The sequence below is a fragment of the Indicator indicator genome, chromosome 10 (assembly GCF_027791375.1).
Source record: "Indicator indicator isolate 239-I01 chromosome 10, UM_Iind_1.1, whole genome shotgun sequence".
Taxonomy (NCBI): Eukaryota; Metazoa; Chordata; class Aves; order Piciformes; family Indicatoridae; genus Indicator; species Indicator indicator.
In genome coordinates, this window is record NC_072019.1 from 34952987 (window position 1) to 34979489 (window position 26503).

Sequence of the window (26503 nt, forward strand, 5' to 3'; positions counted from 1 at the left end):
GCCCATGTGCAGGCACACTCAGACATAACCTCCACTTCTCTGCAATTCCTTGTCATCTTAGTTCCTTACTAATTCCTGAGTGTCCTCTTTCCTTCCCAAAACAGCAAGGACACCCACACAAGTCAAAGAAGATTGCCTTACACTGTAGCAGGTCAGTGCAGCCTGCCTCTTCTGATGACTGCCTCAGGAAAAGGTACAGCAGGAGCTGCTCACAGCCCTTTCCAGATTCGTGGTTACAGCAGCCAAACACCACCAGTGACTCTCACACCACCTTCACTGCTAGCAGGTGACAGTCAAATGATTTCTGTCCCTGCAGAGGAGCCTGCTGTCCTGTCCTGCTGCTGCAAGCAACCTGCCCAATCAGCCACAACCAAATTAATTAGACAAGGCAGCTAAGCCAGACTGCACTGAGACAAAGCCCAAAGCTTGCTCTGTGAGGCTGGGACACAGAGGACAGGTACTGGCACAGAATATGTGAGCAAAGCCACTCATCCCCTGGATCTTGGCTCCCTGGACTTACTGGTACAGGCCTCAAGTGCAACTGCTCCACTCCCACGCCTCTCTACACCCTGCACTCACTCTCCAAGCAGGAAAAGCCAGGTTTTATTACAGCTGATTTATCAGCTGTGGGCAGCTGTAAGCTGCACCTGGTAATTCTGGAGGAGGTAACACTTGGATCACAGAATGCACTTTGGCAAGTGAAACACAGCTCCACAGTAGTGAGGTACTGGCATTTTGTGGTGAAAAATCACAGAATGGCTCAGGTTGGAAGGGACCTCAGAGCTCATCTACTCCAACCTCCCTGCCATGGGCAGGGACACCTCTCAACTAGACTCAGCTGCCCAAGGCCTCATCCAGCCTGGCCTTGAACACCCCCAGGGAGGAGGCAGGCACAACCACCCTGGACAGTCATGCTGGTATCAACCTCTGCAGGTTCTTGTTACATCTATTAGTCTTATGTGAAAAAACACTAAGGAGAGATTCCTGTACCAGCAGAGAGCAGCTATTAGCCATTCCCTCACTGCACAAGTCTAGGGTTAGGGTTAGGGTCACTCAAGTCACTTGAGAGATTTCTAAATCAGCTAAAGCTGCACAAAAGAAAACTGAAGCTTCCTGATTTGCAAAGCCAAAATGGACAATTGCTGTGACTGAGGGGTTCTTATAAAGCAACTAATGGCATTTTCTAGCGAGAAGAGTTATGAGCTGATCACTGATCACAGTGGTACTGTGAAAGGCCTTTGCACTCTGCATCAGCCACTCAGGCAGCTCTGCTCTATCCTGAGGGAATCACCCAGGGCAGAATGGAAGGATGGGATTACAGTCAAGAGATGACAACAGAACCAGTGGAAGCCTGAACAGTGCTCATGTGTGCCCAAATCACACCGAGGTGGGTGCTGTCCTTCACTACCTGTACAATTCATCTTGTATAGACAACTGTTTAGTGACCTTAGCAACAGGAATAGGCCTGTAGAGCAGTTTGAGAGCCCTGGGTAAAGCACAGGGCAGAAACCACTGCTGGATGTAGGAGGCTGCTTTAGACCAATGAATAATTCACCCTGGCAAGCTGTCCACTCTAATGAGAGTTCAACTGTGAGCAGAGTTGAACATGATGAATCAATACACTGGTTACATCAAAATTCATTAGAAACCCAATCACCCTTATAATGACACATGCTGCCTCTGTGAAGTAAAGCTGTGTGGCTGCTCTGGATCTGCCCTCCAGCAGACAGAACCTGAGGCTCCTGTGCCACACACTCACAGCCTCATTTCTAACACCACGAAAAGGAGTCTTTGCCAAGGTGCTGAACTCAGCTAGTGCAAGCCCCTTGCACCTGGATCACTGGGAGTGATGACCCCTTCCCCTTACCAGCTGGAGGCAGCTGATCCATTGACTCTTTGTCCAGGGTGGAGGATGAAGTAGCTGGTTTCACAGGCTCAGGAGAGCTCTCCTCAGCTGCAGCAGATGGCACTGTAATTGGCTTAACAACTTGAGTGGGCTTCCCAGGCAGCTGAGCTGGCTTCTTGGCAAGTGGGGCCTGTGTCGGAGGTTCACTCTAGCACAACAGAAACAATTTCCCATTAGATGCATCCAGACTATTCCAGAGCTGGGGAGAGCATCTCATGCACCAGCAACCATGGTTGTCACTCTATCAGCCTCCTGATACCACTTTTGGAGGGGACATAACATTGCAGCCAGCAGATTTTAACTTGTGGAGGTTTATGGCCCCTGCCATGCCAGCAGGTCCTTGCCCTGTGCAAGCGTCAAACCTCCACTAAAGCAGGACAGGGGGAATGTTTCACAAGGCAGTGACTTCAGCACCACCAGATGCATGCAGAAAACCCACTCTCCAGGAAGTCTCTCCCCTAAAAGTACTCCAGCTGAAAGCACAAAAATCAGCAACCAAATCCAGAGAGACGAAGACATCAAATGAAGGCCTGAAGGCTGCTGCTGCCTGGGTGCTGAACATCACAGGAAAACCCAAACACAGGAGCTACTGGGGTGCAGCATGAGAGTACTCTGAACAATGTAAGGTGTGCCCAGCATCTGAAGTCTGCTTTGAAAAGAACCCCCCCCACAGGGCAGCTCTGAGAGCCAGCCTCTGGATGTAAGGACTCTGCAGTAACATCTGTAATGCAAAGTGAAGTTACTGCTGAGCTCTCCTCAGACTTCTGTTTCGTTTGTTTCCTCTCAGGACCCCTGCTTGACTGTAAATCCAACAGCCTCATCTCTGTATGCCACAAGAGACAGCACTTTGCCACCTCCTCCTAAGCAGTACCAACCTCCTCCTCTTCCTCATTGTCCTCCATGTTTGCCAGCTTGTTGGCACTTTCCAGAACAGCAGCTATTGTGCTGGCACCATCTGCTGCTGCCACCCCAGGGAGAGGAGGAAATCCTGAGGAGAACCCGAAGAGAGAAGCAGAGTTCCATCAGACCTATGTTGTCCCTTCCCCATTCCTTCTTTCCTGTGGAAGACTTCTCCCTCCAGTATCTGTCACCTCACACACCGCCATGCTCAGCCTAACTGGGCTGAGGCCAAGGCCACAAACTCTGGCTAGAGGAAGTCCAAGGGGTGCTCTGACAATCAGATCTCTCACAGACACCCAGGCTTACAGGGATGAAGCTAAAATGATGCAATGCCAGAGCAGTTTTCTAACACGAACAATGGGTAGCCAGTCAGCAAATCTCACAGCCTCAAGACTTTGGTGACAGAGGCACCCCCAAAACCCCCAAAGAATTTAGCCTCCCTCCTCAGCACAAAAGGACAGTGAACTATACCAGAAGTCACTGGCTCTTTCCCCTCTCACTGCTGCCTCACCCAGCTGATAGAGAGACCAGTAGAAAACCAGTGATACCCCCAGAGACACAACCACCACAGCATTGGGTGACACACCAAGCCTCTGCTGCAGACTCACTGCACTGCAGAGGCTGCAAAACAAAGCAGAACCTACCACAGCAGTTAAATGAGAAGTGGATGAAGAACAATTCCTTCCATCATTTCCCCTCTCTACTCCACTCTGGTGAGACCCCACTTGGAGTACTGCATCCAGTTCTGGAGCCCCTATTACAAGAAGGATATGGACATGCTGGAAGGTGTCCAGAGAAGGGCCACCAGGATGAGCAGAGGGCTGGAGCTCCTCTCCTATGAGAGAGTTGGGGCTGTTCAGTCTGGAGAAGAGAAGGCTCTGAGGTGACCTTATTGTGGCCTTCCAGTATCTGAAGGGGGCTCCAAGAAAGCTGGGGAGGGACTTTTTAGGCTATCAGGGAGTGATAGGACTGGGGGGAATGGAATAAAGCTGGAAGTGGGGAGATTCAGGCTGGACATGAGGAAGAAGTTCTTCCCCATGAGAGTGGTGAGAGCCTGGAGTGGGTTGCCCAGGGAGGCGGTTGAGGCCCCATCCCTGGAGGTGTTTAAGGCCAGGCTGGATGTGGCTGTGAGCAACCTGATCTAGTGTGAGGTGTCCCTGCCCATGGCAGGGGCTTGGAACTGGATGATCCTTGAGGTCCCTTCCAACCCTGACTGATTCTATGATTTTAGTGTCCTTTGAAGGATGGGAGGAAGGCCTGATGAGGGAAGATAAGCTCTCATTCTCTCACTTCTACACTACCAGCTCAGTGTCAGCTGCACACAACCCAGACTCAGCCACTGCTGTAACAGGTCTGCTAATGACATTTCTCTCATTAATATGTAGTATCACCGAATCAACCAGGCTGGAAGAGACCTCCAAGATCACCAAGTCCAACCAATCACCCAACCCTAACTAATCAACCAGACCATGGCACTAAGTGCCTCATCCAGGCTTTTCTTAAACACCTCCAGGAACACTTTCCCCAGCACCTCCCTGGGCAGCCCATTCCAAGGGCCAATCTCTCTTTCTCTGAAGAACTTCTTTTCTTGTTTCTAGGCTCAGCAGGAGTGCCAAGAAATGATGACTGAACTGCTCTGAAAGCTAGGGATGGCTGCTAAGGGGAATGAGTTTAAGGTACGCAGGCAAGCAGAACACAGGTCCCTGTGCTGCTGCCCCTGTGTGATGTGCAAGCCACTCCTCAGCAGCATTCCTTGTCTCCAGGGGGGTCAAGGCTGGCACCTCTGAACACAAGTGCACTGCCAGACCACTGGAACCCCACTGCTTGCTTCAGTGACTGCCTGGTGGGTGCCTTCCATGTACACCATGAGGGCCTGACAGACAGGCAGCTAGGGGAGTGAAGGAGTTGTCCCTGTGTTCAGAGGTGCAGCACAGAGACCCTGACTCTAGCACCAACTGCTGCTCACCAAGGAATGGATCACATTCTAGAGCAAGGGATGCTGAACTGCTGTTCAGGGACAGCCTCAAAACAGAGACCCTTCCAAACAGTACATGAGCTGACAGAGCTGGCACTGCCTACTGTACTGCCACAGTGCTTGCCACTGCCACACCTGGCAGTGACAAAAGCCACGAGGCTCCTGTCCTCTCTCTCAGTTACAAAATCCAGGCATCACTTGGCAGGGCTAAGTGCATCTTTCCCAAAGACACATCAGGCACAAGGTAAAAGGAATGATGCTTCCTGGGGGAGAAATGGCATCATGCAAACCAGAGGTGGAGCACTCACAGGGGACGTTGCCCCAGCTTTACAGACACAGCGTTGTATGTTCTGTGCTCTGTAACTGGAGGCAGGTTTGGTTTCTGGCTCTGTCACCATCTCGGTGTGATCAGGGGCATCATTTGCCTCATCTCTGTGGATCCCTTTTATTAGCCACAAGAGCTGCAGTACTCATCTGGCTTGTCAGGGGTTCCAAGGAGATGATTAATTAAGCACAGAGCCCTGAGTCTCCTGCTGGGAGTCAACAGAATGGGAGATATCAGGCAAATCTTTTCAGTTTCAGAAGTCTCCTTCCAACATACAGCAGGTCTGCTCTTTCCTCTGGGAGGGCTGGCACAGAGGACAGGCAGGTGACATTTTCAGCACTTCCCTATGGGTAAGTTGTCTCACTTTACAAACAGCAGTTTTAAGTTGTGATGCTGCCCAACAGGCAGTCAATAGTCAGGACTGCTCACCAGTGTGGAAGTTTGGGAGCATATTAATGAGTAGAATCATAGAATGGTCTCGGTTGGAAGGAACCTCCAAAGGTCATTCAGTCCAACCCCCTCTGCAGGCAGCAGGGACATCCTCAACTAGATCAGGCTGCCCAGAGGCCTGAGGAGCCTCACATTGAGCATCTCCAGGGACGAGGCCCCAACCACATCCCCAGGCAACCTACCTGTTCCAGTGTTCCACAACACCAAACAGCAAGGCCAGCCTACCCAATGAGAAAAGGAGGAGCTGTTCCACTGCAGGAGGAGGCAATACCTGCACAAATCCTCCAGAGCCTAGTAGATATGCTAGAGTTGGTGTTAGGACATTTTATAGTCACGCTTACCAGGAGGAACAGGTAGCTCAGAAAAATTCACTTTCCTCCCTGCTTTATGGGCTCTTATGGCATCCTGGTATTGCTGTAATCAAAGGCACTCAGTAAGACATCAAATGAAGCTGACTACAAATTACCAACCATCTGCATTTAGTCAGGATAGCACTGCAGGACACAGAGCATTTTGCTCTAAGATGTACATTGTCTCTATTTCTCCTTCCTCCAAACACTTTACACATTCCCCACTGGAGCTCTTTTCAAACAGAAGGCCAAGACATAAATGATTTCTGCCTTGCCAGAGAGCTCACTGCAGAGGTTGTGCTGGCTGCAGGAAGCTCACACCCCCACATTTTACTTAGGTCACCCCCCTGTGTTTTACCCTGGCTATCCTCTGGTGCATCCTCACCCCCCTGTGTTTGTTTTACCCTGGCTATCCTCTGGTGCATCCTCACACACTCCTGTGTTTGTTTCACCCTGGCTATCCTCTGGTGCATCCTCACACACTCCTGTGTTTGTTTCACCCTGGCTATCCTCTGGTGCATCCTCACACACTCCTGTGTTTGTTTTACCCTGGCTATCCTCTGGTGCATCCTCACACACTCCTGTGTTTGTTTTACCCTGGCTATCCTCTGGTGCATCCTCACACACTCCTGTGTTTGTTTCACCCTGGCTATCCTCTGGTGCATCCTCACACACTCCTGTGTTTGTTTCACCCTGGCTATCCTCTGGTGCATCCTCACACACTCCTGTGTTTGTTTCACCCTGGCTATCCTCTGGTGCATCCTCACACACTCCTGTGTTTGTTTTACCCTGGCTATCCTCTGGTGCATCCTCATACCCCCCTGTGTTTGTTTTACCCTGGCTATCCTCTGGTGCATCCTCACCCCCCTGTGTTTGTTTTACCCTGGCTATCCTCTGGTGCATCCTCACACACTCCTGTGTTTGTTTTACCCTGGCTATCCTCTGGTGCATCCTCACCCCCCCTGTGTTTGTTTTACCCTGGCTATCCTCTGGTGCATCCTCACCCCCCTGTGTTTGTTTTACCCTGGCTATCCTCTGGTGCATCCTCACCCCCCTGTGTTTGTTTTACCCTGGCTATCCTCTGGTGCATCCTCACACACTCCTGTGTTTGTTTTACCCTGGCTATCCTCTGGTGCATCCTCACACACTCCTGTGTTTGTTTTACCCTGGCTATCCTCTGGTGCATCCTCACCCCCCTGTGTTTGTTTTACCCTGGCTATCCTCTGGTGCATCCTCACCCCCCTGTGTTTGTTTTACCCTGGCTATCCTCTGGTGCATCCTCACACACTCCTGTGTTTGTTTTACCCTGGCTATTCTCTGGTGCATCCTCATACCCCCCTGTGTTTGTTTTACCCTGGCTATCCTCTGGTGCATCCTCACACACTCCTGTGTTTGTTTTACCCTGGCTATCCTCTGGTGCATCCTCACACACTCCTGTGTTTGTTTTACCCTGGCTATCCTCTGGTGCATCCTCACACACTCCTGTGTTTGTTTTTCCCTGGCTATCCTCTGGTGCATCCTCACACACTCCTGTGTTTGTTTTACCCTGGCTATCCTCTGGTGCATCCTCACACACTCCTGTGTTTGTTTTTCCCTGGCTATCCTCTGGTGCATCCTCACACACTCCTGTGTTTGTTTTTCCCTGGCTATCCTCTGGTGCATCCTCACCCCCCTGTGTTTGTTTTACCCTGGCTATCCTCTGGTGCATCCTCACACACTCCTGTGTTTGTTTTTCCCTGGCTATCCTCTGGTGCATCCTCACCCCCCTGTGTTTGTTTTACCCTGGCTATCCTCTGGTGCATCCTCACACACTCCTGTGTTTGTTTTACCCTGGCTATCCTCTGGTGCATCCTCATACACTCCTGTGTTTGTTTTACCCTGGCTATCCTCTGGTGCATCCTCATACCCCCCTGTGTTTGTTTTACCCTGGCTATCCTCTGGTGCATCCTCATACCCCCCTGTGTTTGTTTTACCCTGGCTATCCTCTGGTGCATCCTCACCCCCCTGTGTTTGTTTTACCCTGGCTATCCTCTGGTGCATCCTCACACACTCCTGTGTTTGTTTTACCCTGGCTATCCTCTGGTGCATCCTCATACCCCCCTGTGTTTGTTTTACCCTGGCTATCCTCTGGTGCATCCTCACCCCCCATTTACCTTGGTCACCCCTTCTTTACCTTGGCTATCCTGTCGTGCATCCTGCCCTTCCTCTCCTGCCCGCTGGCTCTGGCCTGTGCTGCTGCCGCCCTGTACTTCTCCAGCCTCTGCTGCAGGGCCTCCAGCATCGTCTTTGGCTGATGTAGGGAAGCTTGGAGACAGACAGACAAGGAAATGACACAGGATTCAGATTTCAGAACATGAAGCTGCTTCTCACCTGCCCTTCTTTGCCTGCTGCAGACACACAAGCATCACTGCAAAGTCTTGCTAGGAAGACAATTCTCCTAGCGGGGGTTATTAACTCCTGCTCCCATTACTGCTGCAGAGCAGAGGAACAGTGTGGTAGTTTTAGGCTGTACCTTGAGAAATTTTCCACCGATCCTGAACAGAAAGTGGTGAAATGTAAATAAGTCACTGTTGGGTGTAAAAAAGGAAAATAATGTTCTAAACAATTCCATTGGAGAGATAAGGGACTTAAACGAGTTGTACAAAACAATCTCTTTTTGCTTCTCCACTCTGGGAGAGACTAACTTGCTTCTGTTGACCTTGGCTGCATTGTTTTGGCTAAGTCTAACAAAATAACAGGATCACACAGGATCACAGGATGTTAGGGGTTAAAAGGGACCTCCAGACATCGAGTCCAACCCCCTTGCCAGAGCAGGGCCACAGAATCCAGCACAGGTCACACAGGAATGCATCCAGATGGGTCTGGAAAGTCTCCAGGGAAGGAGACTCCACAACCTCTCTGGGCAGCCTGTTCCAGTGCTCTGAGACCCTCATAGTGAATAAGTTCCTTCTCATGTTGAGGTGGAACCTCCTCTGCTATAGTTTATATCCATTACCCCTTGTCCTTCCACAGGGTACAGCTGAGCAGAGCCTGTCCCCTCCCTCTTGACCCCCAGCCCTCAGATATTTAGAAACATTTATCAAATCCCCTCTCAGCCTTCTCTTCTCCAGACTAAACAGCCCCAGGGCTCTCGGCCTCTCCTCATGGGGAAGTTCTCCAGTCCCTCAGTCATCCTTGTAGCCCTCCCTTGGACTCTCTCCAGCAGATCCCTGTCCCTCTTGAACTGAGGAGCCCAGAACTGGATGCAATGTTCCAGATGGGCCTCACCAGGGCAGGTTACTGTTTGTGGGAACAGAAGCAGTTTTCTAGACACTGGCATTAGTCTTTTTGTTGTTATTTGTTGATGTCCTCCAAACGCTAAGATGCACTGGCTGGAGTTGGAGGAGAAAAATGAGTTGTAAAAGGACTATCAAGCAGCACAGGAAGACCTGAGATGTCTAATCCATGTGTCCCCTTGGGCAAGGCAGCCATGGAGAAGCAAGAAAAAGCAGCTCTAACCCTGAGCTTAGAAGATGCACAGCCTAAACCAGTGTCCTAAATATCGAGCCAGTAAGGGAAACAGCATTTCTTCTTGGATTTCTTTAGCCTGCACATCCCCTTTCAGTTTCCACATTTCTTGAGCACCACTGGTGAATGGCACCTCGTGAGGTGACAGGTAGAAGGAGTGACATGTGCTGACCATGGGCCTAGCCCAGTGATACCTTTCTGTCCACTCCTGTACCAGCAGTGAACTGGGATCCTCCTCCAGCCACGATGGGGCAGAGAGGGGACAGCAGCTAGTCTTGTGGCCATTGCCTGGCTCTGGGTACAGCCTCTGCTCTTTTCTCTTGTCCCTTTGTGTCCAAGGGGGTAAGGGGTGGGGCGGGGGGAAGGGAGGGAGAAGCTAGCAGCTCCCCTGTTTTTTGGCCAGGGGGGTTCTTGTGCTGTTTATTAATTGTAAAGACCTGTAAATACTGCAAATCCTGTGTATTTTGTACATATACATTGCATTGTAGATTGTAGTTTTACCTGTAAATACAGCTTCATTGGCTTCCACCTGGGCTGGGCTGGCAAATTTAATGTTGGGGGGAATTTTCAACCCATCACACATGGCTGGGACCAGCAGAGGTGCTGAGCAACATGAACTGGGTTTGCTCAAGCCTGCTGCAGTTCAGTGGGATGGGGTAGACTTGGAAGTGCCTTGCAGCCCTGCTACTTTAGATGGCTTGCTACAGAACCCCAGAAATCCTACCTGAAGCTTCTCGGGGCTGAGGTTCAGGTGTTGTGAGATCCTGGGAACTTCCCTCTGGACCTGGTACTGTTTGCTTGGATGCATCTTGCATGTTCCTTAAGCTCTCAAGATCTGCAAAGCAAGGAAAGCAGAAGTTTCACAGCATGCTCCATGAACAGCAAAAGTCAACTGATGTCCCTCAGAAAACCAACTTAATTACATCATCTTCCTGAAAGCTTTCTGCCTTCCAAACAGCATCTATGTGGCTAGGTTAACCCTAAGGCTCCCATTATTCAGAGAAATGCTTTAGAATAGAAAATCTCAGAGGCTGATTTAATTTAGGTTAGTGCTGCCTGAGGAGAGAAGAAAAATAAAGAAAAAAAAAAAAGAAATGGAAAAAAAAAGGCAGTTCAAGCATTCTAAGAACTCTCTCCTCAAAATACAACTTGGTATCTTGGCAGATGGGAAGAGTGAACACCATTGCTAATTGACTAAAATACCCTAGAAACAAAAGGCATAGTTCCAAAGGGAAGCAAGTGACAGCACCCAGTCAGATCCCCCAGTTGCTGACATTGTGTAACTTTGCTTATCTCAGAAAACTACAAAAATTGCCCCTGCAAAAATCCTGCGCTTTTGAAGGCAAGATTGTATCAGGGGTGAAGTTTCTCTCTAATGCCATTTGATGATCAGTTTGTAACTGCTGGAAAGGCAGAGCCATAAATCTCATGTTTATGGAAATAAAATAATCTGTCCTTTAGATCCTGTAACTAAAACTCTACTGAAGGGAATGGTTTTAAACACCGAATTGCAGAGACCAAATACGCCTTGGTGGTGATACTAGATCTGTTTCTAAAAACTTCCTCTCTCACAAGGATCAAAGTGACTTCACAGAATCAATCAGGTTGGAAAAGACCTTTGAGATCAAGCCCAACCTATCACCTAACACCATCTAATCAACTAAACCATGGCACCAAGTGGCTCTTTTTAAATATTTCCAGGGATGGTGACTCCACCACCTCCCTGGGCAGCACATTCCAATGGCCAATCTCTCTTTCCAGGAAGAATTTCTTCCTCCCATCCAGCCCAAACTTCCCCTGGCACAGCTTGAGACTGTGTCCTCTCCTTCTGTTACTGGTTGCCTGGCAGAAGAGACCAACCCCCACCTGGCTACAGCCTCCCTTCAGGGAGTTGTAGACAGCAATGAGGTCTGCCCTGAGCCTCCTCTTCTCCAGGCTAAACACCCCCAGCTCCCTCAGCCTCTCCTCACAGGGCTGTGCTCCAGACTCCTCCCCAGCTTTGTTGCCCTTCTCTGGACACATTTCCAGCATCTCAACATCTTTCTTGAATTGAGTGGCCTAGAACTGGACACAGGACTCAAGGTGTGGCCTAACCAGTGCTGAGTATAAGGGCAGAAGGAGTTCCCTGCTCCTGCTGGCCACACTATTGCTGATGCAGGCCAGGATGCCATTGGCCTTCTTGGCCCCCTGGGCACACTGCTGCCTCATGTTCAGCTGCTGTCAACCAGTACCCCCAGGTCCCTCTGCCTGGCTGCTCTCTGCAGAGCCCTCCTACCCTCCAACAGATCAACACTTGCTCCCAGCTTGGTGTCATCTGCAAACTTACTAATGCTGGACTCAATCCCCTTGTCCAGACCACCAATAAAGATATTAAACAGGACTAGGCCCAACACTGATCCCTGGGGGATATCACTAGTGACTGGCTGCCAACTGGATGTGGCACCATTCACCACCACTCTCTGGGCACAGCCATGCAGCCAGTTCTTAACCCAGCACAATGTCAGTAACTTGTTTTAATATTAGTAACTTGCTTTAAAAATTAGCCTTTGCTGCACTGCAATCTGTTTGGTAACCTCTTCATCTGCCCATCCACACAACCATCAAATATACCAGTGAACTGTCAGCATGGGTCATCACCCTTCTTTCCTTTCCACTTAAACTACTGGCTGGCAATATCTAAAGTTATAGCCCCAGGAGTATCAGCCATCAACACCTACCTGAACTTGAACTTCAGCACATAACCAATGATACCTCATTCTCCTTTGCTAGCCTCGATTCTAATTTGATTATGCAGTTAAACCTCACACCTAAGGGATCTTCAGTTTGCCATCAAAGGCAGAATCATTCCATTACAGCACAGAGATTTCCAAAAGGGTTTCTGTAAGACAAGCCTTACCCTCAGGAGGTGGAGGCATATTCTGGAGGTCTATTGGCTGGCCACTGTCCAGAGCTTCCAAGACCACATTAAATTTCTAACGCAGGGAAAAAAAACAAAAAAACAAAACCAAACAAACCAGAAGATTTATTTTAGTGTGTCCAAGACTTGCTAGTATCACAATGAGTATCTGGCACTCAGTGCACATGGGAGCTGCACAGGCAATGGTCAGCATTCAGGATCTGTGTGCTTACCTTGCCTGCCTTCATGTATTCCTTTGCTTTCTCCAGGTCCCCTTGCTGCTTGGCTTTCAGAGCTGCTAATTTGTACTGCTTCTGCCTCGCAAGCAGGAACGCTCGTGTGCTGCTGCTCTCAGCTGGGAGAACAAAACAAGGCTGAGGCTTGGAGCACACAAGATGTGCACCCCTTGCACATCCCCTGCATCCCACCCTTGCACATCCCCTGTATCCCACCCTTGCAAACCTGCCCTTGTCCCCTTTTGCTCTGAATCACACAGCCATCTTACACAAGTCCTTCTTTCCTCCAGCCTGGACCAGTTTTGCCAGACACAACCATGTAAGCATTCCATGTAAGAGCAGGTAAGAAGCACCAAGAGCTGAAAAGGAAATGTCCTGAAATTGTGCCAGGGGAGGTTTGGGTTGGAGACTGGGAGGGATTTCTTTCCTGCAGGAGTGGTAGGGCGCTGGAGGAGGCTGCCCAGGGAGGTGGTGGGGTCCCCATTCCTGGAGGTGTTCAAGAAACTTGGGGACACAGCACTTGGGAACACGGTTTAATGGTCATGGTGGTGTTTGGTTATGGTTGGATTTGATGATCTTGGAGGTCTCTTCCAAGCCAAACAATTCTATCATATGGAGGTTTTTAAGGCCAGGCTGGATGTGGCTCTGAGCAACACACACTGATGCAGTGTGAGGTGTCCCTGCCCATGGCAGGGGGGTTGGAACTGGATGAGCCTTGAGGTCCCTTCCAACCCTAACAATTCTATGACTTTATCCACCCCATTTTTCCCAGATGAAAGTCTTTTAGTTGGCATCTCAAAAACAGTTTAAAGTTTAGAATTCCAGGTCACAATATTGAAGGAGAAACTGAGACACAGAAAAAGTTAAGTGAAAGATGCTGATGCAGTGAAGATAAGAGCTCTGTGGCAACAACTGATTCCAGTCCCAGAAATTCAGCCTCCCTCTGACAGCTACCTGAAACACCCAGGAGGGGAGTTCCAGCACAAACAGAGCTTTGCTGCACAGTACAAATACCAAGGCAGATACAAATACCAACAGTGCTGCAACTGCTCCTCCTATCACATCATGGTACCTGTTTCCACTGTAGGACTAGGAGCAGCATAACCCTGCAGAGACTCTGATTCCAGATGCTGCACTGGCTCCTCCTGAGAGGTCTTCTGCCTATCATCGGCAGCAGCAGACTCAGCTTTATTCTCTGGTGGGACACTGGCTGAATCTCCTAAATTCTCTAGCTCCACTCCTACAGCTTGAGGTAAGTGAGCAGAACTCTTCCCTGTTGCAACAGGAGGCGGCATTTCTGCCTCATTGATTTTCTTGCCTTTCTTCACTGCTGCCAGCATGGTCTCCAGTGTCTGGCAGAGAGAGAGCAGCAGTCAACAGGCAGTCTCATCAAGCACAGTACTAGTACAAAACAAACAACAATTCATTCCCCTACACATGGTCCTATCTATCACACACATCACTACAGATCACTGCTCTTCAGCCCTTATTTTATTTCAAGGCCAACTTCAGTGCTAGGGAAAAGTGTCCAACTACCAGAGCCACGCAATGAGAAGGGCTTGTGGCCCAAAGAGCATAACTGCAAGCATCTCATCAACCCCATGGAGCAGGATAGGTTGGGGACTGAGCTGTTGGAGAGCAGTGAAGGGGAAAAGGACCTGGGGGTCCTAGTGGATGGAAGGAGGACCATGAGCCAGCAATGTGCTCTTGTGGCCAAGAAGGACAATGGCATCCCGGGGTGGATTAGAAGGGATGTGACTGGTAGGTCAAGAGAGGTTCTCCTCCCCCTCTGCTCTGCCCTGCTGAGGCTGCATCTGGAATATTGTGTCCAGTTCTGGGCCCCTCAGTTCAGGAAGGACCTCAGGGAACTGCTTGAAAGAGTCCAGTGCAGAGCCACAAAAATGATGAAGAGAGTGAAACATCTTCCTTATGAGGAGAGACTGAGGGGCTGAGGGCTCTGTAGCTTGGAGAGGAAAAGCCTGAGAGGTGACCTCATTGCTGTTGATAAAGATGTGCAGGGTGAGTGCCAAGAGGCTGGAGCCAGGCTCTGCTGGGTGATGCCCAATGACAGCACAAGGGGCAATGGTGGAAGCTGAGGCAGAGGAAGTTCCATGACAACATAAGGAAGAATTTTTTCCCTGTGAGAGTGACAAAACACTGGAAGAGGCTGCCCAGGGGGGTTGTGGAGTCTCCTTCTGTGGAGATATTCAAGACCTGCCTGGCTGTGTTCCTGTGTGATCTGCTCTGGGTGATCCTGCTCTGGCAGGGGGGTTGGACTGGATGAGCTTTTGAGGTCCCTTCCAGCCCCTGACATTCTGTGATACAATCACTGGATGGCTGATGTGGTCCACTCAGCTTTGTCACAAAGCCACCAAGGAAGCCAATTTGTGGATGGATTTTGTGTCTTTATAACAAACCACACTGCTGTGGAATGTCACTGCCTATGGATGTGCCTATTTAACACCCACTTCATGCCATGAGGAACCCCATTAACCATCACCACAGGAAATAGAGCTTTACCTGCTGAGCTACAGCAAGAAGCACAGGGTGATAGGGGTTGGAAGGGACCTCTGGAGATCATCCAGACCAAACCCCCTGCCAGAGTAGGGTCACCTAGAGCAGGTTACACAGGACAGCATCCGGGTGGGCTTTGAATGACTCCAGACATGAAGACTCTAACACCTCAAATGTCCAGCCTGTTCCAGTGCTCTACCACTCCTGGAGTAAAGAAATTCCTCCTCATGTTTTGATGGAACTTGCTATGTTCAGATTTGTGCCTGTTACCTCTTGTCCTGTCACTGGGCACCACTGAAAAAAGACTGGCCTCATCTTCCTGAAACCCACCCTTAAAGTATTTATAAGCATTGGTAAGATCCCCTCTCAACCTTCTCCAGGTTAAAATGGTTGAAGTCCCTCAGCCTTTCTTCATAAGAGAAATGTTCTAGTCCCTTAATCATCTTCACGGAGGCTTTCAGTAAGCTCACACACAGGCTACCTGCTGCTCATTCCCCAGCCACAACCAGTACTTTCCTCAGTATTTTCTGCTGTGAGGTCCAGACCAAAGACACCATGCACTAAGCCAAAACCAAAGCTGTGCTTTTGTCATCTTCCACAGAAAGAAGACAACAATAAAATGTCACCAGAGCTGCTGCTATTTCTGGTCAGCCATGACACTGTCTGACCTGAACAGTGGCAGAGATATTTAGGGCTGGCTGCATGTGAGATTGGGGATCAGCCCAGTGCAGGAGCCCACATACAGCTCTTTCCCATGTGCAGGATGGCAAACAACTGGAAATAGAATTAAAGGGTGAGATTAAAGTTCCCAGTTCCAGGAACCAAGCACCAGAGAGACCTGTGCAGTACTTGCTGGCACGTGGCTTTGCTAATTAAGGAACTGTGAGGTCTATTATCCTTGGTTACACCACCCAGGCACAGAGAAACTCCCAGCCCTGAGAAATACAGGGAGGGGCAAACAGCACACTAAGCTTTCTTCCTGGACGAGGTGAGCTGCTTTGCCCATCCCTCTTGCTCTCTGAAAGCTCAGGCAGAGTCACAGCCATTCCTTCCAGAGCCAGCCGGCAGTGGACACATACAAAACATCTCTTTTTCTCATGCACTCCTCCCCTGGGCTTGGCCTCCCCTGCTCCCTTTGTATCCCAAGACACCAGGTAGCCAGTCAAACATCACATTCTTCCCTCAGCAGACCTGCTGAGCTGTAAAGCTTTGCTCAACAAGGCAGAGCTGGCTGCTGTCTGATGCAGGAGACAGCCAAAAGCAGAGGGAAAGGAAGTTAGCCTGCACTGCCAGATAACTACAAGCACACCACCTGGCTGGAAAGGAGACAGCTGAAGGAATGGCTCCTGCCTGCAATTTGTAATTGCCTTCATGAAAAAATCCTCTTCTGGTCATTTCCTAGCACAGCCAGTAGAGTCAGGGAGAGGGTGCCACCTTCCTTTGTCTCACAGAACCAAGTGCAAGGTTAGTGTCTGTGGAAGGCAGCAGTGCTCATCTGGAAGGATGTTAGGAAAGCTCCTAACCTTTGCTTTAACTGAACAGCCACCACAGGTCAAACTCAGATCTAGAGGGAAATGTTCAAAATACTAGCATTTACCACAGCCCCTGCCTCCAGCTGCCACTAACCACATTCAACAGGAACAACCCAAAGGGCATCTGAAGTTAAACTTGATGTGGGTATTTGCTGCAGCAGATTGGCGGTAAGTAACAAGAAATGCTTGTGAAGTAACTCAAGGCAGCACTCCAGAATTTCTTCCCCCTTTCAACAGATGCACACACAGACATCTGGAAAGAATCTGCAGCATACACTTGGGAGAGCTGCCTTAGCCTCCCCCTCACTCACACACCTGATGAAGCCAGCTTACCTTAAGGCCTCTTTGGTATCGGCGTATTCTGGCACCCTCCCCTGACTGCTCTGCATTAGAAATTGCTCTCCTGTAGCTCTCAATCCTCTCCTCTATCCTCTGCTGCAGCTCACTGGTAACAGCAGGAAGTGAGGTGGTCTCAGAAAAAATAATAAAACAAATCAAGAAAGCTGATTTCATCCAACCTCATGAGTTTTCCCACAGCACTGAAACACAAACAGTCCCCTTCCACACACACCCCTGCCCGTGGGCACAAGCAGCAGGCAGGCTGGGAAACAGAGGAGCTCTTGTACCGCCCCAGCAGCCCTGGGACCCACCTCTGGGCTCTCTCTCAGAACTGTAATGGAGAAGAATGGGTGGAGACATCCAGAAACCTCACAGCCACAGGGTGACTGCAGCACAGGGTGACTGCAGCCATGTGGTTAGGGAGTAGGTGAAGAGAACAGTAAAGCCTCTCACACCACACAACAGAGGGTGTGAAGAGGTATTTTGGCAAAACTTTACTTTTTCTTTTTAAAACACGCTAGTTTGCTCCATTCTGGGCTTCTTCAGCCTGGCTTTACCACTCAAGCTCTTTCTCCTCCTCCTCCAGGCTGGAATTGGTTCAGTGACAAAACCAGCCTAGGCAAAGTTATGAGTAGCTACTTGCAAACACTCCCCAGCTACAGAGACCTTTCAGATGGCTGCTGATGCAATCAGTGCCATTACCTCTGCAGAAACACCCTCACACCCAGTTATTAATGGGCCCAGTGCACAGGGGCTCTGCAGTCTGTAACACACAAGTGGCAGTAACCCAACAAAGGATCTGACTGCATGAGGATTGACAAACAAAGCTGAGAAAGCTACTGCTGCTGAGGCAAACTCCACAAAGACATCGAAAATGCTGAGTCACAACAAGTGTCACAACTTCAGCATGCTGCTCAGTACCTTGAGGGGGAAGATACCAACTCTGGGAGCCTGAAATGCAGTCTGCATGCTCCAGGGTAGTGAGAGACAAGGCATTCCAATTGCTCACCTCCTCAGTTCTATGCTAACATTAAAAAATCCCCCCCTGAACAAAGCACAAAACTCACCCAATATTAGTATGGCTCTGGCTTCCACAGAGGAGACAGCACTAGTGCAGCTTGCCCTTCCTCGGAGGGCAAGGATCTCTAGATCCTTGTTGGTGACCCCTATGTAAGCTGCCTGACCACAGTGATTGAGCACAGCTGTCAGGAAGATGGAGCTCTGTCCTACCTGTGGCTGCAGCTCAGGTTGCTCGTTTTCTGGGTCAGCTGTGGATGGCTCCGTCGCTATCGTCTCATCCTCACAGCTTCCCGGCTCTCCCTCCTCCCCCAGAACTTCCTGCAGTTCTGCCTAGAGTGAAAGGAAACGCCAACAAAAGGCTTCTCTACACCTTCTGTTTCCACAAAAGACAAAACAAAATCAAGTCTCGAGCTCGGCAGCCTTTGGGTGGACCTTGAAACCAAACAAAGAGTGGCAACATCTCATATTCTGCTCATTTTGTGTTGCTGGTGTTTGCTTTTCTAAATACTGGTTCTTGTGTTCTCAACAGGAAGCCAGATTCCACTCAACACTGCAACTCCAGGACCACCACAGAAGCGTGAAGCTCAAGTTCTGAAGCACCTTCACAAAGATGATTCAACCCCAAATCTGGAATTTCCCAAGTGCCCCTACTGACACTGGCAGTCAGCAGCACCCCTTCCACAGACCCTGCCCACCAACTCCCTCACTGAATTGAGGAAGGATTTTCTCTCAGGCCAACCACTGCTTGAGGCAGCAGCAAAACAGTGACAGACACCACTCCAAGGATGTCCCTGGCTGTATTTCACCAGCTGACATGGAACAGGGTTCCTGCTGTTCCCATCACCTCTCCAAGACCCTCAAACACAAGAATGTTAGTTAGGAAAGTCTCTTACTCTGGGTGAAGCTGGATCCTGCAAAACCTTTTCCCTACCAGAATACTCCTGCAATATTTTTAGCTTCTCACCACAAAGCTGAAAGACAATTCTGCTAAATGCAGTTTAAAAAATCCCCAGACAAACAGCAAAGACACACCAAACCTTTTTGCTAACGCTATTATGCATACCAGGAGGTCTGTGTCCTTCTCCAAGTCTTCATCATCTGCTTCTTCCTCCTCATCTTCATTCAGGTCCTTCATACATTCTGCAGCCATCTTTTCAATATGATCCATGGGCAGAGGAGCTGCAAAAAGAAAGCACAAGGAGCCATAAACTCCAAGAAACAGTTATGCAGTCACTGGGTCTATATAGATTCTAAAGGAGCTGCTACCAGCTGAACATGAGCAGTGAATTCTCCTCTGGCTTCCCATCTACAGGACAAAGCCACAGGTAAGGAGGGGATATTCATGGAGAAAGGGCAAGGACTGGGGAAATGGACATCCAGGAGAAGAGCAATGCTGGTGTTTCTGAGAGTCACAGGCAAGGCATGAGACAAGGAAAATGAATGCACCCCCAATAACCTAGCTCAGAAATCAGCTCTCACCTACAGCAATAATGTCTGGTTACTCTTGCAAAGAGCCTGAGTGGCAAACCAAAATCACTGTGCTAGACCAGCAGGTATGGTGGGAGCAGGGCCACGGACAGCCTGTGCTAGGTTGGCACAAGAGGACGTTTCAGGCTGTGTAAGGCAGACAAGTGGGACTGGATGCAACAGCTGCTTCAGGGAAAAACTGCAAGCCACCTTAAGCTCCTAGGCTGACTGAAGACACTCCTAAGTATTTGCATGATGTTATTTACAACAACAACTCCTAACAGAAACATTATCAATATGGAAGAGACTTCAATTTTCCAATCACAAACTGCAGAACGCTGCTGTTCTCTGATGTTTTGTCAGAGCTGCATTCCTCAGTTAAAATAACAATCAGTGCTGGCATGAGAGAAAATGAATAGAAGCTGTTGAGGAATAAATCTTTCTATTCATGAAAGGGAACTGCTGGAGCAGCCTCTGCTCCCAGTAGGAATAAACATCTCAACAAGTTTCAAGCTGATGCTAGATATTTATGACATGGTTGTACATATTAACAATGTTTGGACTCAGCACCCTTGTCAGGTATTTCTGTTCTGTGTCCTTTGTCCCCTGTCAGTTTACCCTAACAAAATGTAATTCACTCCTGGTGTGGCCCAAATGGACAGAAAAAATTCTGACTTGATATGGAACACAAGTGGTCCACATCCATCCATCCATCCCTTCCTCAATGCCAACAATTTCCCTTTCCCAGTTCTATCCCTCTTCCTCTCCCCTCACACTGAACTACTGTGAGTTAAAAAGCACTCTAGCTCCTAAAGACATCTCCAAGTTAGCCCCACAGTTCAATACATGAGATGCCAGCACTTGCAGTAAACATCCCAGCACACCTGCTACTGAAACCTCTGTTTACATTCCCTTTCCAAGCCAAAAATATGCTCTAATGTGTGCAGCACACACAGCCACATAACAGAGTTCAAAGCATTCACCATCAACAGTGCTGAATTCAGAGTTCCCAAGCAAACTACAACTGCATCACTGCAGTTTGTATTTGCTGAGATTCCAGCAGTCACTCTAGAGTCTTAAGCACAAGAATCTATCTCATCTTAAACTAGGTCTACATTTATCATTTGAATCTGATGATGATCAACAGCAGTTTTAGAGACCTGCTGCAAAACACAAGCCTTAAGCCAAGCCATTGGCTGTTACCATGACAAGGAAGGAGCACAGCAAACTACCTACGTGTTTGAAGACAGCAAGAAGACACCAAAATCTTTCTGCTCTGATAAACTCTGATTTATGCATCAAACAGCACTGCAAAGTCACACACAGCACATGGAAACAGAACGCTCCAAATCAAGGCACCATCCTTGTCCTGAGCCCAAAAGCAGCAGCAGAACCCTGGCCCAGAGAACTGCGAAGCAAATCAGGAAGAGTGCTGTTTCTTCTGCTTCTCTGACTGCTTTTTAGCACTGCTCTCATGCCATGAGATCCTCCCTTTTCCAACTCTTTCTGGGTTATCAGTATTGCACTTTCTCCTCAAGCCTTTGGTCTTTACCCTGAAAACTCTACTTAACTCCTCCTTGTCAGGTTCTTGTCTCTACTTCACGCTGTGCCAAGCATATCTTCCTTAGCTATCAACTTCTTCCACACTCTCTCAGAGGTGAAATTCTTTGCACACAAATCCCAGCAGTGCCCATAAATGCCTCTGATACTTCCCTGTGCAGACACATGACTGTGACTCACCAGTGGCAGTAAACATGCATAAAAGAGAGATCTGCAGCACAGAGCTTTACAGCCAGGATGAATGGAGCTAAACCCAGATCCCATCTGTTCCCTGCATTTGCTGAGTCAGCTGAAAGTGAACTCAGGTACAAAGCTGATTCTCTTCAAAGGACCTCTTCTACCATATCAGTAATTCAGTACTTCTATCAAACCTGTTACTCATGTCTGACCCTTAGCAACACTCCCCTACCAGGACAGTAGGGCATACCCAAAGATGCACTTCGGGAATTGGTGTGGTCCTTACAAGAACCCTCGTTAGAAGCAAGAAACCTCCTTGACTGGTTGGTTCAACTCCAGTGAGGTAAGATAGCAAGTGCAGGGCTACAATTTCAAACACCTGAGTGGCTGCCCAGCTGGCACTTACCAGGCACAGACAGCAGACACCTCTGTAGTTAAGGTGTTGCAGCTGGACTGCTTCTGCTGCTGCATCTTCAAGCCAGAGGAAAAGATCACTTCAGGAGTGAATTATTGGATGTTGTGCTCAGCCAACAACTGAGCACTGTATATGTTGCACCAGGTCCCTTTTTCCTGTCCTTGTCCACACAGGGGATGTTTCTCCTCTGTCCTTACTGTACCCTTCTCCTTCCCACGAGCTGGCCTGCATCCTGCCCCCAGCATGCAGCATGTCCTCATCACTACACTGTACCGAGTCTCATAGTCCCCAGAGCCAGCTGTTCAGTTGCTCACAAGCTTCTAATCTATAAACTCCCAATTCCAGCAGGGAAACAGAACAGCTGTAAGTGATTCTGGAAAAGAGTTTTATGAGCCATGACACACCTTTAGAAACCTTATTTCCCTCTTATGAATAGAGACTGAAAAAACACAGTGAGTGACATGAAGAGGGCAAGAAGGCAGAAAGAAAAGCTGACAATAGTTCAAGACCTCCAGAGACAGAGACTTATCCTCAAAACACTACAGCACATGTTTAAACCATGAGTAACCTGTGCCCAATGGCAGATGTTGTGCTTACCAGCACAATGATGCTGATCAGCTTTAAGGGTTCACTACAATCTGGAATCTGAAGAGTGGAAATGATTCAGAGTTTAGATTTAGACACAATCTCACTCTGTCATCAATCATGGTGCACTTTTTCTAACTGTTTTTAAAGTCTTTATTTGTCTGCTGCTTTGGGCAAAGTCCCTTCAAATATTACAGGCAATGTATTGCAGAGCTGCAAATAAGGCTGCAGTTGCACTAACTTTTTTCCAGCACCTGCTCCCAAATCTGCAAGCAAGGACAGGTGCTACTCTCCTTGGCCCATCTCAAGCACTTGCAGCCACAGCACCATTCAAACAGACAGGTAGCAAAACCAGATCAAGGACCTGCTTCAGCTGCACACCCAGCAGAGCAACAGCTGTTTTATTTTTACATATCAGTTTGCTGAACCAGTTCATCCTGCAGCTCCACAAAGAGGTAACACCAGCTCACTGGAGACTGTCCCCCTCAGTAGCAGCCTGCATTTGTAGTGCATTACAGCAACCCTGCAGAGTGCTGCACGCAAGCGGTACCAGACACAACTAAAATATCAACAATGCACTGATCCGTTCCAAGGGACACTCTGACCTCCTGCCTAGCACAAGACACAGGATTCAAGTAATTCCATCAGTTCCAGGATTTCCCCCTTAGAAGGGTATTCAGTTTTGGTTACAGACTCCAAGTAACTACAAGGATAATGTTTACTCAGTAAGTTCAGTCTTCAGACAAAATCAGAAGGATCAAACAACAACTACCCTTTCCGTGAGACAATTTCCCCTTTCAATTCATAGGATCACAGGGTGTTAGGGGTTGGAAAGGACCTCTGGAGATCATTGAGTCAAACCCAATTCATCCTACACTTTCCATGTGCTAAACAAGCATGTTTTCACTTAGTCATTAAAGAGAAAACACAGACAAAAGCCTTTTACCCTTTTTGAGTCCTAACAGCCTCAGCCTTTTGCAGTAAAGAGCAGTTGCAATTTCAGATTCTACCAGTAATGGAAAATCATTTCAGATAAATCAGTGAATTTTGAATATCAATAAATCATTTGGGTTGTCAATGAATAAAATCCAGATACTTTGACTTACCTTTCCCTTTTGGTTTTGATTTGCCTTCTTTCACTTTTGCTCCTGTGAGAGCAGCAAGCTCTGCTTCTAGGTCCCCATCATCACCACCATCCTCTGCACCCAGCAGCATCTCTTCAGGATTGAAATCTACAAACAGCCCCAGCTGGAGCCAAGGGAAAATGAAGAATCAAATCAAATCCTGCAGTGAGAACAGCCATGGCACCCAAATCATCACAGTGCCTGCACCACTGAAATGTCTTCATGCATTCTGTGCACTTAAGGGCCACTCTCAAGAGCGCTTTCATCACCAGAACAAGGGACAGCAGCCACCTAGAACCCACATAAGGAAATCTTAATAAGCTACAAATCCTCCCTCTAAAATCCTGCACAATCAATGATTTCTTAAAATCAAGCCTATCTAACAGTCTGAGATAAGGAAGTAAAACAGGATAATGCCTGGCACACGGAGCCTTACACATCAGGGAAGTTCGGGGACGTCTGTAACAGCTCAGCTCCAAAGAATTCACCCATGGCTCACACAGCACAGGCCTGGCATGCACACAGTGCAGGGGTTTCACACTTAGCTGTTGGAGAAAGTGATATTGCCTTGTACAGAACTGTTCTGTACTTCTGGGGGACTGTTTGCAAATCATGAATACACGGAATCATCAGCTCAGTGGCAGCACCTCAGGTAATGCCATTAAAAACAGGAATCAGAACTTGATGAAGCAGTGGGGAGCTATCACCCAGTTGTTGCAAACCATGCCCAAGGCACCAAGTATCAGGGAGATCTCTCAGGTCTGTCTAAAAGGCACTCTAAAACGCCATTTGATCTCAAATTTTATATTGCTAGTCAAGGCACTAACTGCCCCAGGAATAACAATATTCTTATTCAAAGGGTGCTAAGCTCTTTTATAAACATGAATTCACTGAATTAGATTCATCCTCTGGGGTTGGGGGAGTGGCTTTCCTCAGACCTTTCCAAAGCGCAAGCCCCTGTTGGTTTATTGGTCTTCACAAGGCCAAGCAGGCAGCAGTTTAGCTTCTCAAGCAAGGAATAAAAAAAATCAGCTGTTATTTTTACTAGGTTAACAATCTCCCCTTGCCTCCAAGGGTCTGAAGAGCTGCCAGAAGCTTGTCAGTTTATAAACTAGTGTGAATAACAACTTTTTTTTTAAGTCTGTGGGAATAGAGGTGCTGGTGGCTACTACCTTGAAATATTCTGTCCCCCTCTTTAAACTCTTCTATAATCTCACAGGAGAACGTAAAACATAGCCGAGGCACACTGATTGCAGGGACCAGTATTCTAAACCAGTAGGTCTTTGTTTACTTGCCATTCTGCAAGGCCCCAGGCACACCAGTTGGCCACCCTCTCCCTCAGCCACCTCCTTTGCCTAGAACAAAACTAACACATTTGCAGCCTTGGACAGAGCAGAAAGAAGGTCAGGACGAGATTTAATTAGGAAATATTTATAATGGTGAGCCTTTATCAACATACAAGGCAGGTCAGAAGCAGGCAGCAGCTGTTTTTATCTACACTGCAAATAGAGAAAGTGAAGCAAGGGTTGTAAGGAACCAAATCCAGAGCAGAATCCAGTGGTTCCAGCTCCGAGTCTCTTGATCTGTTCAGGGAGGCACATTCCCAATAAATAAACAGCATTAAAGAAATGTTTAGTAAAAGAGAATGAAAGAAACTATAAAAACCTTGCAGTTGATACACTCCATAACACAAAATCAGTTTAGATTGAGTTAATTTGCAAGCGCATCTGTCTCAAGAAACAGTCCTCCCTGCTGTAAGCCAGGCTGAACATCTAAGTGCACTGAATGAGCAAAGTGTGTTAATCAGATCCTTTATTTACACTTCAACTTTTTAGTGTGGGCTTTTTGGGGAAGACATTTTCACTTTTTATCCTTCTCCCTTGTTTAAAGGAACTAAATTGTATACTACCACCTACTGAGGAACGCTGCACACCAGAGCAACTGTGACATGACGAAGCTCTGTTTAAACCACTCTGCCTCAGCAGGAGAATGTTAGTTCCTAAGAAATCACCAAGAGAGGTGATCTTGGCTGTCTTCCCTGCTCTAATATGTTAATCCACCCTCTTTTCTTATTTAGAATCATAGAATGGTCCAGGCCGGAAGAGACCTCCAAAGGTCATCCAGTCTGACCTCCCTGCAGTCAGCAGGGACATCCCCAACTAGATCAGGCTGCCCAGGGTCTTGTTGAGCCTCACCTTGAGGCTCCAGGGAAGGAGTCTCAACCACCTCCCTGCAACCTGTTCCAGTGTTCCCCAGCTCCCTCAGCCTGTCCTCATATCATTTCTCTACACCCTGAACAGCCTTCTGTCTTTTATGTGTAACTTGCTTCTAGTCTACCTTCAAAAGTTTCTGAAGTTCCAGTCTGGTTCTAACTTTCTTCACCTCTCACTCTGCTTTTCTGCCTCTTTTACCCAAAATTTTGCCTTGGCTGTATTTCCGATTTTGATTTCCTATATTTGTCAAAAAACCAAACGCTGTTTGTCTCCTCAAGGCTTATGAAATTACACCAAAAGAGAGAGAGTACAACAAAACCCCAGCATGCAGACACATCTAAGCTCAGTTTTAGCTACAGGAGGGAAGCACTGGCTTATCAGTGTATCTGTTGAAAGAAAAAAATTATACTACCCGTTGGGAAATTAACTGTCTATCTTGTAGCACCTTAATGTTTTCCCACATGTGCCTCTGAAGGTGTTATTTGATATTCTGGAAGATCTTATTTCTGTCTTCTTAAAGGCATAACAAAAGCTTCCATATAGTTATTGAAACTATTATTAAATCTCAACATAGCTAGGCTAGGAAGCTACTATAAGCGTGAGTCACGAGGTCTCATGCCAAGACTACAGCATTGCAACACTGTGGCTTCCTGCAAGACCTCCACTGGTGCAGATCAGATTCTTGCTTTAAGAAAGAATACACTAAAGAAGAAAGCAGCAAAACAGGCAGCATACAATTTCAAGCTTTTTTCACAGTCCTGCAATATCTTATTAACATGGGAGATTCCAGAAGGAAAACAACAGCAAGAACTCCTGCAGTAGGAGCAGGAGGTTTCCCTGCCTGCTTTGCAACCATATGTCCCTAGCCTTTACCTTCATTACTTGCTTTGCAACCACTTGTCCCTGGCGTTTACCTTCCTTACCTGCTTTGCAACTGCAGCTCCCTGGCCCTTTGCCTGAGGGCTTTTTTTAGGTCTTCTGCCAAGCATGCTGGTTCATGAGTTTCAGAGGA

General features: G+C 48.1%; 1 protein-coding gene across 2 annotated transcripts in view; it reads right to left on the bottom strand.

Moving 5' to 3' along the window:
* Positions 1-26503, bottom strand: part of CC2D1B (coiled-coil and C2 domain containing 1B) — a 40379-nt gene extending 13876 nt beyond the window's left edge. For both annotated transcript variants that reach the window (XM_054384624.1, XM_054384625.1), the window contains exons 1-13: positions 26415-26503; positions 23261-23402; positions 19014-19129; positions 18161-18280; positions 16925-17062; positions 13618-13897; positions 12543-12664; positions 12310-12385; positions 10138-10248; positions 8080-8210; positions 5898-5970; positions 2782-2894; positions 1868-2054 (exon numbers count right to left, since the gene is read on the bottom strand). In XM_054384624.1, the coding sequence (XP_054240599.1) occupies positions 1868-2054; positions 2782-2894; positions 5898-5970; positions 8080-8210; positions 10138-10248; positions 12310-12385; positions 12543-12664; positions 13618-13897; positions 16925-17062; positions 18161-18280; positions 19014-19129; positions 23261-23402; positions 26415-26480 (1675 nt within the window). In that variant the 5' untranslated portion in view covers positions 26481-26503. The remainder of the gene's footprint in view (positions 1-1867; positions 2055-2781; positions 2895-5897; positions 5971-8079; positions 8211-10137; positions 10249-12309; positions 12386-12542; positions 12665-13617; positions 13898-16924; positions 17063-18160; positions 18281-19013; positions 19130-23260; positions 23403-26414) is intronic.